Source organism: Podarcis vaucheri, assembly GCF_965113315.1.
Source record: "Podarcis vaucheri genome assembly, chromosome: 9".
Lineage (NCBI taxonomy): Eukaryota > Metazoa > Chordata > Lepidosauria > Squamata > Lacertidae > Podarcis > Podarcis vaucheri.
The window spans coordinates 26,804,378-26,820,263 of record NC_138767.1 but is presented as its reverse complement, the minus strand read 5'-3'; the positions used below and the strand labels follow the sequence as shown (position 1 = coordinate 26,820,263).

Genomic DNA, 15,886 nt, shown 5'->3' with positions numbered 1-15,886 from the left:
TACCATCTGTGGGTGTTACTGTTTTGTTGCTCAATGAAGTACCATTCTTCTATTTTTCTTTTTGTTGTAATACAGGCAACTTTATGTGATGACAAAGGACAGGTTTTGGATAGCATATTTGTGAAGTTCCAGGTACATGCTTTTTATTTTCCTTAATTTTTTTTACTTGATTAGCAATTCTGGAAGACAGGTTGCTTGTTTAGTTGATTCAAACTCTGCTGGCTTATCTTGGTCACATTTGTTGAGGCCCATGGAAGGGAAAGAAGAAAGCCAGCAGGGTTTAAAGTGCCTGCTGTTGCTGTCCAAAGTGCCAGGAAAAAACACAGCATTTTTTTTGCAGCCATCTTCCTGGTGCTTTGCACAGCAGCAACAGGCACTGATATCCTTTCACCCCCTTCCTCCTCAGGGATAGGTGTGGGTGGGGATGAAGCTTTCTTTTTCTCCATTGTTGAGGATGAAGGAGGAAATGAAAGCTTAAAACTTGGAATATATACACATTGCATATATAACAAAATCGTGGAAGTTGTATTAATGCATTATGTGTTGCATTCAGTATGAATTTATATATACTCACTACTACATATTTCTCTCTTTAGGTAAAGCCAGGAGATGATTTAGAAAGTGAGAAATATTTAATCACGGTTGAAGCTGAGAAAACTTCTGAAATTGGTTTTAGTGATCAGCCAAAGAACACAGAAGTACCAGTGTTAATAAGAAGTCATTTGAAGTCTTCTGCCTCTTCATCTCTGCGTCTGCCAGTTGGCCTAAAACGAAAACATACTGTATGTCATTCTTTCTCTCTCTCCTTTTTACACTCACACACTGTAGAAGGAAGCCTTTTGAATAAGTGAGAGAGATAGAGATCTACAGCTACTTAGAATTTTTTTTGGGGGGAGGAGCAAAAAAAGCTCTGATTTTTTACTATTTGAACTGCATGTGACAGTTTCACAGATGATCATTTTTATCTCGAGCCTCTTAAGTACAAAGTGTGTTACAATATAAGGTGTTCCAAGTCACTTACTGTATTGCTCATTGGCTAACACCAGTAGATATAATGCATAATCAGGCGAGTAAAACACAGTAAATTGAAGCAAACTGTGCAAGGGGATCCATCAGCTATAGAGCAGGAAGTGCTTTGTGGACACTGATTAATCGAGTGGGGTGACCATGCCCACTGCTGGCTGAAGGTTAATCTTGGGGGAATGTGCCTCCTGGGTTGTAAAATCCATACAATACAGTGGTGACTCGCAAGACGAAAATAATTCGTTCCGCGAGTTTTTTCGTCTTGTGGTTTTTTTCGTCTTGCGAAGCACGGGTTCGGAAAAGTTTTGGAAAAGCTTCAAAAATCACCAAAGTCTTCAAAAACCTCAAAAAAGGCTACCACACCGCGTGCTATGAGTTGCTCCTCGAAGTCAAGTCGCAACTGTATTAACGGTTTTAAGAAAAAGGAAACAAACTTGCAAGACGTTTCCGTCTTGCGAAGCAAGCCCATAGGGAAAATCGTCTTGCGAAGCAACTCAAAAAACCAAAACCCCTTTCGTCTTGCGAGTTTTCCGTCTTGCGAGGCATTCGTCTTGCAAGGTACCACTGTACATAGAACTGCACATCATTGTTTCATGGGCTCAGGTGGGGGACCTCGTTACTATTAAGGAGACTGTAAAAGTTATTTTATCCTACTTAGATGTATTCAGATTTTGTTATATAAGAAACACATTCTTTTCAGTCTTTTTAATTTAGTGATTCAGTAAAATATTGCATAACAAATATAGAACAAGTAAATACAGTATAGTAATATCTCTGCTTCTTAATTCTAAAACTTCAATTGTTAAACTTCCCACAAATTGAAAATATTCTCTTCTTAGGGTTTCCAAGGGCCACGGCAAGTGGAAAAGAAAATGACAACAATGGAAGTATCTTCAGCAGTAGCATCACCTTCATCCAAGGAGCCTCATTCATCCTTCCCTTCTCAGTTCTATGCCAGTTCCCCTTTATTTTCTGTCCCCTACAATACTAAGTTACACTCAGAATTGAATCAGAACGCTTTCAAAATGAATGGCTCTGATGCTGATTCTGTCACTCCACCCGCTTTTACTCATAAAGTGGTACAAAGTAGAATCCATAGTACTGATGTTGAAGATGGTGAATATTTGGAGTCAGGATTTCAACTGGATAACGGAATGGCCAAATCAATCTACCATGCAAGTAACAGTTTGGCAGTTTTGCAGAATGCCAGGAGTAAAGCACAAATCTTAGCAATTCTGAGCGGGGGACAAAAACATTCTAAAGTTTCAGAGGGTGAAACTAATATATCATTGGGAAATCAATCACCAGCAATGATGAAATCAGAATTCCATCAGGAAGGCTCACTTTTATCTGAATCATCAAGAAGCACAGAGTCTTTCTTCAAAGAAAAGATGGCACCTCTTCTGAGCTCTGCAAACAACACAACCAAAGAAACCATTAAATACATAGCACCACTGCATTTCTCAGAAAAAAATGTAAAAACAAAAAGCCGATGGGATGTATATTTGCCATTGTCTTTAGCCGAAAAGTCTCCTGACAAAGTTGAGGGAGAATACAATGATAAGAATGCTAGCGATCTTCAGGACTTGAAGGAGGATGGCACTGATAATAGGAGCCAATACACTGAGGGCCATAAAAAAATTCTAGAAGTGCCTGTTTCCGTGAAAATCATTATGTCTCCTGTCAGTAATAGTTCTGTCAAACACCAACCACATAGTATTGTACCAGCTGAATCAATTGTGTGGAAAGAGAATGGCACAGTTTTATCATCTGTTGATAGTATGAATTACTCAGATTGTAATGCTGATAAACTCTTCACATCCAATAAATGCACAGAGATTGATAATTTGGATGGGTTTTGCCATCAGCCGCAAAATGAATCTTATCCAGCAATATGTTCTGAACGTTTCTCAAATAATTCTGCAGATGGAGAGTTTGGTGACACAGAAAAGCAGTTTATAGAGGTTAACTTCAATCTGTTGGATAAACTAGAGTTTAGTGACACAGAGGATGGAAAACTTCATAGCAACCACACATTTTCACAAGGTTCAGCATGCTTTAAGCGGGAAACTGAAGCACCATTTGAGACCGGTGTTCAAGTGAACAGTAACATAAAAGCTTGTAGTAGTAAAGGGGAAGATAATGTGCAGCCCACATTTCTGCAAGATGGAGGTGTGAATTATGTCTCAGAATGCCAGTCACTGCAAGTTTGTGATGAAATCTCTGAGGAACCTAAAAAGAAGGAGGAAAATTGTGCAACTCTTCCATTTCTTAAAAAGCTGCCACATTTAGAGGCTATAATTGTTGATGAAAAGGTAGAGACAAATGCAATAAATATCCAAAATATATGTAATCACAGAGATCTTGGTACAGACTTGTTAATGGTGAATGATATGGACTGTGATGTGAATGATAGTGAATATCATAATCCAACAACTCGTCTTGGAAAAGGGAATGTTCCTGCTATTTTACATGGTTGCCTCATGGACAAAAGTAATGAAGAAGGTATTGATGTTGAAGCAGGTAATTGCCAACCTAGTTCCTTAGGTATTTGTCATAACAACATGAAACAGAGCAATCATTTGCTAGTCCTCACTGAAAAATACAATATTTCTCATGGTTCCCCTCAGTATATTTCAGACAAAAATGATGCTGCTTCAGAAAAAAATCTGGATTTGAGGCAACTCCCTCATCCCTTAACTTGTGAGACTTCAGATGAATCACAAATGGATCGAAATGAAAATGCAGTTAATAACTTGGATTTTTTTAACAAGTTCAGTAAATATGAAGGAAAGGATTCTATTTGTGTTGAATCTTCACTTGACTCTTCAAGCCTTCCCCAGCTGGTAAATGGTTTCAGCCTGTTAAAATCACTTACAGAACATAGCACAGCCTTAGAAAGCCTGCAAATGATAGAGGAAAGTACTTCTTTGCTACCGAGGGAGAGACTAAGAAAAAAACAAAAGCCAGCAAGACCTGAAGGTTATTAGCTTCTTCTTTTTTTAATTTTGTTTTGAAATATTGATTGTACTTTTCTACTGGTTTTCCTAGTTCATTTTTCTAGAATGTAAATGTAAGGAGAGCTAATTCATTGTCAAAAGCAGTTTTGTACTGCATGTGAAACAGTCTCCTTGATTATCCTGAAATAAAAGAGATAATACCTTACTTTAGAATAGGGATGGGGAACCTGTAGCCCTCCAGATGTTGTTGGGCTTCCAACTCCCATCATCCCTCCACTGAGCATTCCTAAGGAAATGTCTTCTCCATGGTGAGATCATGTTTTGTTTTGCTCCAAACAAACCACACTATACCCAAGGTTTGTTACTGGCTTTTCAATAGTAGTTTGGGTGAAGCAAACCACAGTCCACTTTGGACATAATGGTAAGCTAGGGATCATGGTTTGGTTTCTTTCATGTGCTTGTGGGGAGGAGCAAAACAACCAAGTCCAGGCAACTTAATGGTAAACCGATATGGTTTACGGTAACATCAAAACAAGACCAGTGGAATTCTTTGCAGCATGTTTGTCACTGATGTGGCTAATAACGCTAAAGTAAAATATGTGTAGTTAGCATCTAACATTCCTATAAGCAATGCATTGACTTTGAAAACATCACTCAACTTGAATGCAAGATAGATATTCAATATTTAATCACTGAACTAGCTTCATGACTGAGGCTTATTGCGCTTTTCTCTCTTTTGTAGCTACACAACAGTTTCCTGACGTTCCACTTTCTGAAGATGTGCAGATAACATCTTGCCTGCATTCTGGCTCTCCTAAAATGGTAACCTTTTTGGACTTTTGTAATTCATCACTAATAGCTTTTATGTAAATATCCCATTACACAAGCTGAAGGCCCATCTACTTGTATGTATTTTCCACTTCACTGTCGTCTTCTGTGTTCCTATCAGCCACCCCCTCTGAACGCCTGAAAACTGGCTGCAGAGAGTAAGAGCTTTGTGAGATGGAGTAAAAATTGCCAACACTACTCCACACTCATTGGGGCATAAAAATTAAAATTAAAAATTAAAGTAATAGTAATCATCATCATAAATTGTGGGTATTGGAGAAAACGTATTTCATTTGATAAGTTCACTGCATCATCATGTTAAAGAAAATTTTGAGTTGAGATGGTTTGTGGGAGAGGATTGCAGTAGGTAAAGGACAAGATAGAACATTTGCTCTACTCCAGTATGGAAATTCATTTTTCCTACACAAATGTAAAATAGATTTGTAGGGCTTTTGCTCATAAATAGTTGTTTTAAGAAACTGTAAATTGTATTGCCTTTCACCCTTCTGAAGGCAATGAGCTGGTTGTATTATATCACTGCATTTCAAAATGAGACTGTACTAAGTACAGAATGGTGCATCCTTCTCTTGACCCATTTCTGATCATTTCCAGGATACTTCCTCAAACACTGATGCAGAGAAGCCCACAGCAGCTACAGTAAACATGCTACATGACCAGGTTCCTTTTGAAGTGGCTGACAGTCAAACGAAGGTATAGCTTACAAAGAGATGACTTGGAAAACCTCCCACGGCCAACACCTCCAAAAATTTCACTGCCACCATGCATCTCAGGACCTTCTCAGACTACTTTTGAAACTGGAATTTTTAAACAGCAGTTTGTAATATGACCTGGAGGGCCAGGTGTAAAACGTCCACAGTCTGTGCAAGCTCTTCAGCACACCTAAACAAGCTTTTTGGATCCTGGGTACTAACTCTTCATTGACAGCATTAAAGTTCCCATCTCATCTCTTATTTTATCACTGAAGGCTAATTTTCAATGGTATAATGAATAAGGATGGCCTCCTAACCTCTAATGTTGATGGCTGAGGTTTGCTTAGAATAGTTGTTAGCCTTCTCTCATCCAGCAGAGATGAGTAGAAAGCCCTGGGGTGCGGCTGGAATATGAATCTGTTGAGTGGCCCAAAACTCAGGCTTGTTGGCTCCTGGCTGGCATTCCAAAAATGTGTGACAATCCAACTCCCACCTTCTACCCTGGCAGGCCCAAGCAACAAATACTTTGTGCTAAATTGTAGTTCTTTGTTCTCCTATGATTTCCTTTTATTAATCTCTTAAATATATGTAGCTAGCTGAATTTCAAGGGTACCAAGTGAGAGGATCTGCAGCTAGTGAGATAATGATGAGAGTACCCTCTTCACATCTTAGATGGGATCCACAGGCTGATATGACAGAATTTGAACTTGCTACAAAGGATGGCTGTTTTTTCTCAGCCCAAGAACTAGGCAGCCTTGTGCTGCCTAGCTTTATTCAGGTAAACTGTAGAATGCTTTTTATAGAAAGCTTTATTTAATCAATGAACATATGGCAAAAATGTGAAATAATTTATTAAGTGACCATAAACGTGGTTTAAAAGATGAAAGTTGCAAATAAGGACCTCAGTTGGCCCATTCCTGACATAAATCTCTCAATGACTTCTCTGAAAATGTGTTCATATACTTAATTCCCTTGGTCCTTCTGGTGCATTGAACATCTTCCTTAATATGTACATGGTGCCACCTTTTAATCCCTCTTCAAAATTCGCTGTTTCTGCAAACCCTGGTTTAGTCTGCATTTTCATGGGGTAGCCAAAAACAATTATGTGTAACTGTACCTGCTCACATCTGTCATTTCCTTGGCTTGTTTCTCTCTCCATTTTGTTATCTTTCCCTGTGTTGATTTTAGATTTTCTCTTGTTTTGGGGAGTAAGGGCCCTGCTTCCTTTCCTTTCCTTTCCTTTCCTTTCCTTTGCTTGAAACTCTGTAGAGCATTGTTTGAAATTTCTGTTGCATGACCAGAAGCCTGTTCATGTGATGTTTGGGTATCATTCATTATCATTGTTTTGTTTTGGGGTTTTTTTGTAATGAAAAGTAATGTGAAAGATCTAAGTTCATTCAACTGGGTGTGCTTGATTTTTTAACTTTACAATTGTTTCTCTGCAGTCTTCACAGGCTCCTTACTGCCACTTTGTCCCAAATTCATGCAGTGAAAAGGCAGTGATAGAAGCAGAAGAAAACGATTTCCTGGTGACAAGGGTATCTCCAGATTTACCTATGGACAATGCAAAAAACTTTTTTCGTAAGAATGCTTTGTTTGTTACTGTTGTTACTAATGGTTGTGCCAGCAGACATAGCAAGGGGAAAAAGTAGGCACCCTCGTGCAAAAGTTGGCTTGCAAGTGTTGGATACCAGAGTGATAGATCTCAGATTCTTATAGCATTGCAATGAGATAATATGTACATTCTGAACAGTCTTAGCCTGCTTTGATTACATGTATGTATTGTAAGCTTTTAGACAATGTGGTTTGTTTTTCTGGCTTAGAATTGTTATTGGAACAAACGACTTGGACTCTGCCTCCCCACCCTCCATGAGTGGAAGAGATCCTTCTGCTCATGGAAGGACATATTTTGTGAGTTCCATTCTTCTTTTATGAACAGATGCTTCTTTCATTCATTGAGTTTAAGACAAGGATCCAAGCCATTGTTTCCTCCCACACCTCAATTATTTTCTCCAGTACGAAACAGCTAAGAAGTTTAACAAGTGAGAATCTAAAACATAGTGTTCTGATGTATCCCCAGCTCATAACAAGAGTGCTCCTGTTTAGGATTTCAGCTACCCTAGGAAAGGAGTCCTTTATGATTTGGTGAAAGGAGGAAGGAGACCCCTTTCCCCCACTCCGTCCTTCTGAAACCTTCCTCTGTTGTGTTGTATATCACTGAATGGCTCTGGCTGAGGTCTGACTGAGCTGTCCTAGGTAGAATACAGTTGTATCTTGGAAGCCGAACGCCTTGGCTCCCGAACAAATCCTGAATGATTGAAACCTGGAAGTGAGTGTTTTGAACGATTTTCGAAAGCCAAATGTCCAGCACAGCTTCCAATTGGCTGCAGGACATTCCTGCAGCCAATCAGAAGCTGTGCTTTACTTTTTGAATGGGAATGGACTCCCGGAATGCATTTTGTTCAAAAACCAAGGTACCACTGTAATTAAGATACACATTACTATCCACATCAAGAACCTTTTCTCAGTTAACTGGCTATGCTAGGTTTGTCTTAATCTTTTGAGTAAGAAATGCAAATACAGCCGAAATCTTTGCTGTAGAAAAGTCAAGATTTAAGGAAATCAGAGTAGAGCGCTCAGGAAACTTGGAGGGAAGACATTGTTTTGAATATTGACACTTTCTAAAACTCTCTGCTTCATAGAGATGGAAGAGTCCAGCTGCCCAGAAGATGATGATACATCTATACTCCTACAGCCCCTTAGAGCACGAACTCCAGTTGTGACTGTACCTATAGATGGAGAAGTTCCTGACTTAGTTTATTCCAGTGTAAAGACATGTGAGCGAGGCCAGCAGTCCTTTGGTTTCTCAGGAATAAGCATGTATGGCAAGTCAAAAATATTAGGGCCTGAGGACAGGATGTGTGAAACCTTTGTGCATGAAAAGTGTAGAGAAGAAAGACATGGGGTGATCACACAGTCTGCATTCCCTAATGTATCAGAACAAAAGAGACAAAGCAAGTGGCAGAAGTACCAAAACACAACTCATAGTGACTTGAGAACTCAAAACAGCAGCGAAGTGGTCATGACTGATGACATCCGAGCTGAGAGTGCCTTTGGAATGCCACTGCATGACATAGGAGAGGGTTGGAGTCATGCCATCAATGAAAGCCCTCCAGACTTTGGGCATCCACAGATGCTGAAAAGCGTGCTTTGTAAACAGCAGCGAAACTTTAGCAGCCAAGATTCTGTTTCAGAAGGACAGAAACTTTCTCTGCACTTAAATCAGAATTTTTCCACTGAGGAAGGACTAAAGGTGCTAGGTCAGCTGAATTGCCACAGTTCAACCAGACACACCAAGGTATATAACTGTTCACAAAAGTCTCAGGAATAGATTTTGCCAAAGCAGTTTCCAATAATAGTTGTGAATATTTGATAGTTTAGTCATATGTTCATCTATAAAGTGGTTTGTTTGTTTTTTACATATTCAAATAGCATTTACAGCTCAGTTTGAAATATTATATAAAGGAAATCAACCCTGATCTTGCATTTTATTGTCTACATCAAAAAACATTTCACTATAGAACATCAGGTTCCTGACAATGCTTCTCTTACAAAGTCCTTGACCACCCATAGATGTGGCCCAGCGGCATAGCTGTCAACTGTCCCTTATTTGGCGGGAAAGTCCCTTATCCCAGCGTTGTGTTCCGCTGCTGTCCCTTATTGATGATGTCCCTTAAATTTCCCGGGTTTGAAAGGAAGCAGCTCCTCTCCTTCCCTCCCTGCCAGCCTGGGAGGAGGGAGGCTCCAACTGTGTTGCTTGGCTGTGTTGCTCACCCAATAAGGAGTCTAAGAACGACTGGGGGGTGGAGCTTGCATGCCTTGTGCCGATCAAATCGGCCTTGTTGCCTGGGGACTCGCCTTTGCTCAGCGCTTCCCAGCGGAGAGGTGATTGTGGTTTTCCTTGCTGCATCCCCTTTGCCGGGTTGCTGCGCTGTGGGAACCACCGCTTGAGGCTTCGTTTGGCTGCTGGCTGGGCTTTCCTCCTTTGGCTTGGAGGGGCTCAGAAACTGAACATACCTGTGCTTGGAAAATCCCTTATTTTGGCTGCTGGTCCCTTATTTTTGAGGCTGCTGGTCCCTTATTTTCAAATCTGTAAATTGACAGCTATGCCCAGTGGAGGTGGGAGTTATATGTCCTTGTACTACATTATAATCCTTAGGGTTGCTGCTTTTCTTGATTGCAGAAATGTAGGAGAAGGGGCTTACAAGCATCCTCTTCCTCTTGTTCCTGCTCAGTCTTTTGACTCAGCAGTGCAGCAAAGAACTGGACTGTCTCCCCTTGTATATGCATTGTCATGTAGTGCTGCAGCCAGAGCAATCTCACAAGAGTCCCCTTTGCTATTCACAAGACATCCTGCAGGTGGTGATGTATTTGAAGAGAGCTGAAAACCTGTTGCCATAGCAGTAGTTTTCCCACAGCTATGGCGACAAGTCTTTGCTCACCCCGTCACTCACTGTGGCTCTGAGAAATGAAGGGGCCCACATGTCCTTTGGATGTTTTATTTCTCTTGTCACTGTAGATGTTAGGCTGATGGAATGGAGAAGTAAATAGGCAGTAAGAATGCAACCATGAATATCTATATCCCCATGATTGCAGTTTGTGGGATATTTAATGTCAGTGTGGAAAAAGAGGGTGGTCAATGCTCTAATTCTAATATAATGTGCCTGAATATATGTTACCCATGTTTTAAATCAGATGGAAAGGAAATATGATTTTACATGCATGCCTTTTATTTATATTTCAGAACACCTGTGAATTGTTCTTTCCCAGTGTAGAAATGGTGAACTCTACCAGTGTTCCTAAGAGACAGATGTATATCCCAGCTGAGTTTCAGTCTCCTGCACATTATAAGCAGGTTTTTACTTCTGCTTTGATGGGTATGACTAACACCTTTAATTTCCACATTGCAGTACATTCACTGATGGTTGTTCTTAGGGGGCAACAAAATCTGAGATAAAATATTGAGTGACTGTCCTCATAACAGTTTTTTTTCAACAGTTGCCACATGTATTTGGCCTTCAAAACCACATTCTCAGCCACCTCTATGGTTCCCTGTGCAGTCTAAATTGCACCATCTCAGAAAATGTCATCTGTGCATTGTTTTCATTTTTGGTTAAAAGCACTCAAAGAGTCTCTGTATTTTAGTGGAGAAGCAATGCTGGAGAAGAGGATGTTTAACTGCTTTGTTCCATACCACTTTCCCAGTCTAAATTGCTTCTTGCAAGCTGCATTTCTCTCTCTCTCTTCCCACCACCACCAACCAAGATTAACAAACTTTTAGGGGACCAATTTAGAATGGGTAGAAGGATTAAATTCCCCATAATTGCTGTTCACCCCAACATTTAAGTGCAAATTTGTTTTTAATTGCAAATAAGACTATCAGGAGTTCTAATTATGGTTCCTCAGCATAATATGTAGTTTTACTTGGGGAAAACAAATGGCATACCAAAAGATACAGTATGTTACATATGAAGTACGAATGAGAAAAAATTATAAAAGCCACAAACCCATGGATAAGCAGAAGGCAGGACTTTGGCTTTATTTAGATGCTTCATTGCCAGTGCTCTGGGAGTAGTTGAATTGCAGTTGCTGAGCTGGAAAACCTTCAAAACATTTGCTATTGTTCAAAGTATTGAACCTAAAATTGTGGAAAACGTATTTGATTCTTCCTCTAAGTCAGAAATCACGGGGTGTTTTAGCCACTGCCTGAAGACAATTCACAAGTTGTATATTTCTGGGGAGCCACTTTGTGGTAACTATTTATTTATTTACTTACTTCATTTACGAATTGCTTCCTATGCAACGCCTAGATAATGGTCAGGCTATTACAGTCCAGAGATGGCCATACCATAGCAGTCTTAATTGTCAAAGCTGGTAAAAGGGACTCTTGCCCACTGAGGGCAGCAGAATGAATCCAGGAGCACTCCCGATACTGATCCAGGACTTTCAGGGACTCTTCTCAGTCATGTGTTACAGACAAAGAATCAGTTATCAGTGTATCGAGGACACCTCTGCAAATCTAATAACTGCTCCCAACAGTTTCATATAGAAGAGCATTGGGGACAAGATGGTATCTTGCAGCATCCTTCAGCATAAGTGCCATGGGGTTGAAAAATGACATCCAACCTGAAACTGATTGCCAAGATAGAATTAGGTAAAGGTAAAGGTACCCCTGACCATTAGGTCCAGTAGTGACCGACTCTGGGGTTGCGGCGCTCATCTCGTTCTATGGGCCGAGGGAGCTGGCGTTTGTCCGCAGACAGCTTCCGGGTCATGTGGCCAGCATGACTAAGCCGCTTCTGGTGAACCAGAGCAGCACACGGAAACGCCGTTTACCTTCCCGCCAGAGCGGTTCCTATTTATCTACTTGCACTTTGATGTGCTTTCGAACTGCTAGGTTGGCAGGAGCAGGGGCCGAGCAACGGGAGCTCACCCTGTCGAGGGGATTCGAACCACTGACCTTCTGATCAGCAAGTCCTAGGCTCTGTGGTTTAACCCACAGCGCCACCCGCGTCCCGTAAGATAGAATTAGAACCGCTGTAAAACTATTCCCAATACAGAACTGGTTCAGGAGGATACCATGGTCAATGCAATCAAAAACTGCTGAGAGATTATGTATCAAAAGTCATTGAGAGATCAAATAAACCGATAAAGATCATCCATTAGGGTGACCATGACTGATTCAGCTCTAGAACCAGACAGGAACCAAGATTGAAGTGGGTCAAAATAATCTGCTTCATTCAGGAATACTTGCAACTCTCCTGTCATGACCCTCTCAGTTACCGCACCTTTCCCAAAGCAATAAACTCAGTTGTTCACAAGATCACATTTCCATTGGTGAAAGGGGAAGAAAAAGGCCTAGATTTTAAAAGTGATTCCATTACCTTTAAAGAGTTGCAGTGAGAAACTGGTGAGATTTCTGGAGGAGCTCAAATTAACAATATTTGACACACAAAGGACTTGTATTTACAGTTAATAGGTTTTCCCCACTACACTGAACTTTTTTTAAAAAAGTTACTTTTTATTGTTTTTATTTTGTGTAAAGAACATTTAAACATATTGCTGTTTGAGCTGTCGCAAAAACTACACCGAGCTCTGGAAAAAGTGGATATATCCTTCTATACCTCAGTGAAAAGAGGGCAAGGACAAGAGAATTCAGCCCCTCTCTGCAACCACAAGATGGCGAGTAAACTTGTTATGGTTAAGAAAGAAGGTCCAAATAAGGTAAGTTTCTTGAGTAATCTCAAGTGTACTCTACAGAAATATTACAATACATGCTGAAGGTCATTTCATACATAAGTCTATAGATTTATATATTTTTGTAAAACTGAATGGTTAGAATATCTAAATTGCTACATATAGAATTGTGTTCAATGAATGAGCTTACATTTTTATCATATATATATCAATATTATTAAAAATGATTAATTACCATGACTGGGGTTTTTTTGGACATCATAATAATGAGATGCTGTTGTACTCCACTCCTATGCTAATTTATTTGGATTGAGGTCCCCCTGATTTCAATGCAACGTGTTTCAGAATAAATGGGTTCAGGGCACAACTAGATGTAATAATGGGTTGCATTCCTGGTTTTGTTTATTTAGCTGCTAAGCATATGCTATGTTAGAAGAGTTTGGATTTGATATCCTGCCTTTCACTCCCTTTAAGGAGTCTCAAAGCAGCTAACAATCTCCTTTCCCTCCCTCCCCCACAACAAACACTCTGTGAGGTGAGTGGGGCTGAGAGACTTCACAGAAGTGTGACTGGCCCAAGGTCACCCAGCAGCTGCATGTGGAGGAGCGGAGACGCGAACCCTGTTCCCCAGATTACGAGACTACCGCTCTTAACCACTACACCACACTGGTTCTATGTTAGTTTTCAATAGTGTGATTGGTTTTTTCCCAGGGTGTTGTCCAAAAAGTGGGAGGCTATTTCAGGATCTGTTAATCTTGGGAGTGTTCTCAGTCATTGATCAATGCAGCTAGAACTTAACGGGATATAACTTTTCAAGAGTACTCTCCACCCAATGTCAAGCTCTTTTAAGACTCGTTTATGTCAAGGCGAATTGGGAATGGGTTTCAAGATGTGAGAACTTTAAAGTGCCTAACTTTGGCTGGATCATGGATAAGAGATAAAACTGCAGAAAGTTACACTTGACATTGGCAAGTGGGTTAATGATCTCTATTGCTCTATTGCACTGGAGAGCCAGTGTGGTGTAGTGGTTAAGAGCGGTAGTCACGTAATCTGGGAAACCGGGTTCGCGTCTCCCCTCCTCCACATGCAGCTGCTGGGTGACCTTGGGCCAGTCACACTTCTGTGAAGTCTCTCAGCCCCACTCACCTCACAGAGGAAGGGAAAGGAGATTGTTAGCCGCTTTGAGACTCCTGAAGGGGAGTGAAAGGCGGGATATCAAATCCAAACTCTTCTTCTTCTTCTTCTTCTTCTTCTTCTTCTTCTTCTTCTTCTTCTTCGCCTTAAAAAATGATAGGCAAAACGACTAAATGACGAAACAACATAAGTTTTACCAGGTACAGGGGAATCCCCACTTGAATGCAATCAGCGCATGTTCTCCTACTTGCACGTGTGCCGAGAACAGTGCTGAAAAGGGGCAGTGACGGAACGGGAGAATTTCCACTTAAATGCGCCCTGATACAGAACCCCCGAGTAAAGAATATGGTTGGTCAAGGGAGCCATGGACTACCAAAGGTTGAAAACCTCTGCCGAAACTGTAGACACAGAAGTGCTAAACAGAAACAACGCAACAAAGGCAGACAGTTTCAGATCATGGGTGCCACCACAGGGAGTAGCTTTCCTATGGTTACTGATCTTGCTCTTGAGGAACCATGGTTCTATGAAGCTTAGTTTCCCCTAAGTTTCACAATCTTTTTCAGAAGTGAAGTTTAATACTTTTAACAAGCTGGTGTAGGGTGGTCAGCCTGTTCCATATAACTTAGCTTTTGGGCTTGCATTTTGTTTTAGGGCCGCCTTTTCTACGCCTGTGATGCTCCTAGAGGTAATCGATGCGATTTTTTTAAGTGGCTAGAGGATGTAAACCCTGGACAGAAGGAAAATAGGCCTGGTGTTGTACTTCATGACACAAAGAGTATTGGAACCTACCTCAGGAGTCAAAATGTTTCCCTCTATGAAGAATGCCAGCTTCTGATGAGGTATGTTAACTAAACATGAATATTACTGCCTGGCTCAGTAGAAGTTGAGCTACTGGTCTGACATCATACTTCGTTAGAGAAGGGTAATAACCACAAATGTTCTCTGCTACTTCAGACTTGACCTTCACATATTATTTTGCAAAAGTGTCCATATAAAAAAAAGCCCCAATATTACCTGAGAGTGCCGGTAGCATGAGACCCAGTAACATCAAGGCAATGGCACATATTCATAGAGCTACTTTGTTGTTGTTGTTTAGTCGTTTAGTCGTGTCCAACTCTTCATGACCCCATGGACCAGAGCACGCCAGGCACTCCTGTCTTCCACTGCCTCCCTTAGTTTGGTTAAACTCATGCTGGTAGCTTCGAGAACACTATCCAACCATCTCGTCCTCTGTCGTCCCCTTCTCCTTGTGCCCTCCATCTTTCCCAACACCAGGGTCTTTTCCAGGGAGTCTTCTCTTCTCATGAGGTGACCAAAGTACTGGAGTCTCAGCTTCAGGATCTGTCCTTCCAGTGAGCACTCAGGGCTGATTTCCTTAAGAATGGCTAGGTTTGATCTTCTTGCAGTCCATGGGATTCTCAAGAGTCTCCTCCAGCACCATAATTCAAAAGCATCAATTCTTCGGTGATCAGCTACTTTACCTCAGCTTTAATATTTGTTATGCATCATGGTGTTCAAGAAATTCTTCCCTGAAACAACTGTATGAAACTGTTTGGATGCTTTTAAATCAACATTTCTTAATATTAATGAAGAGTTTAATAGTTATTTGATCAATATTGCATGTGGTATATGTGGTTGTTCACATAATTCAGTTGGTTTTTTTTACTCTGTTGCAGTCTTCTGGCAAATCACCTTGAGTATTTGTGTCAAATCTAAAGGCAGCACAGAAATCATAAGGTCTTATTCAGTATATTTCTCTCTCTTTTTTTAAATAGGAAAGCCTTTGATGTTCAAAGGAAACAATTTGGTAAACTGAAGAAATTCAATATTGCAAATGCGAACCTTGATTGCGATTCTAAGAGCAAATTATATCTTAAACTGAACCAAAAGGAGCACTCATCTGCATACAGCAAAGGTGGGTGGACTCTTGTCATCTTACTGTAACGGAGCAAAACGTAACTAAAACCATTGATA

The 15,886-nt window shown here is 40.6% G+C and overlaps 1 protein-coding gene across 5 annotated transcripts in view; it reads left to right on the top strand.

Moving 5' to 3' along the window:
- The window catches only part of ZGRF1 (zinc finger GRF-type containing 1), a 32,316-nt gene that overhangs the window by 2,336 nt on the left and 14,094 nt on the right, over positions 1 to 15,886 (top strand). For 2 of the 5 annotated variants that reach the window (XM_082236876.1, XM_082236877.1), the window contains exons 4-15: positions 76 to 132; positions 597 to 782; positions 1,863 to 4,005; positions 4,726 to 4,805; positions 5,424 to 5,522; positions 6,114 to 6,299; positions 6,967 to 7,102; positions 8,224 to 8,879; positions 10,326 to 10,458; positions 12,627 to 12,805; positions 14,564 to 14,751; positions 15,688 to 15,827. In XM_082236876.1, coding sequence (XP_082093002.1) covers positions 76 to 132; positions 597 to 782; positions 1,863 to 4,005; positions 4,726 to 4,805; positions 5,424 to 5,522; positions 6,114 to 6,299; positions 6,967 to 7,102; positions 8,224 to 8,879; positions 10,326 to 10,458; positions 12,627 to 12,805; positions 14,564 to 14,751; positions 15,688 to 15,827 — 4,183 coding nt within the window. The remainder of the gene's footprint in view (positions 1 to 75; positions 133 to 596; positions 783 to 1,862; positions 4,006 to 4,725; positions 4,806 to 5,423; positions 5,523 to 6,113; positions 6,300 to 6,966; positions 7,103 to 8,223; positions 8,880 to 10,325; positions 10,459 to 12,626; positions 12,806 to 14,563; positions 14,752 to 15,687; positions 15,828 to 15,886) is intronic. The other 3 variants (XM_082236878.1, XM_082236880.1, XM_082236879.1) reach the window with 3 other exon arrangements.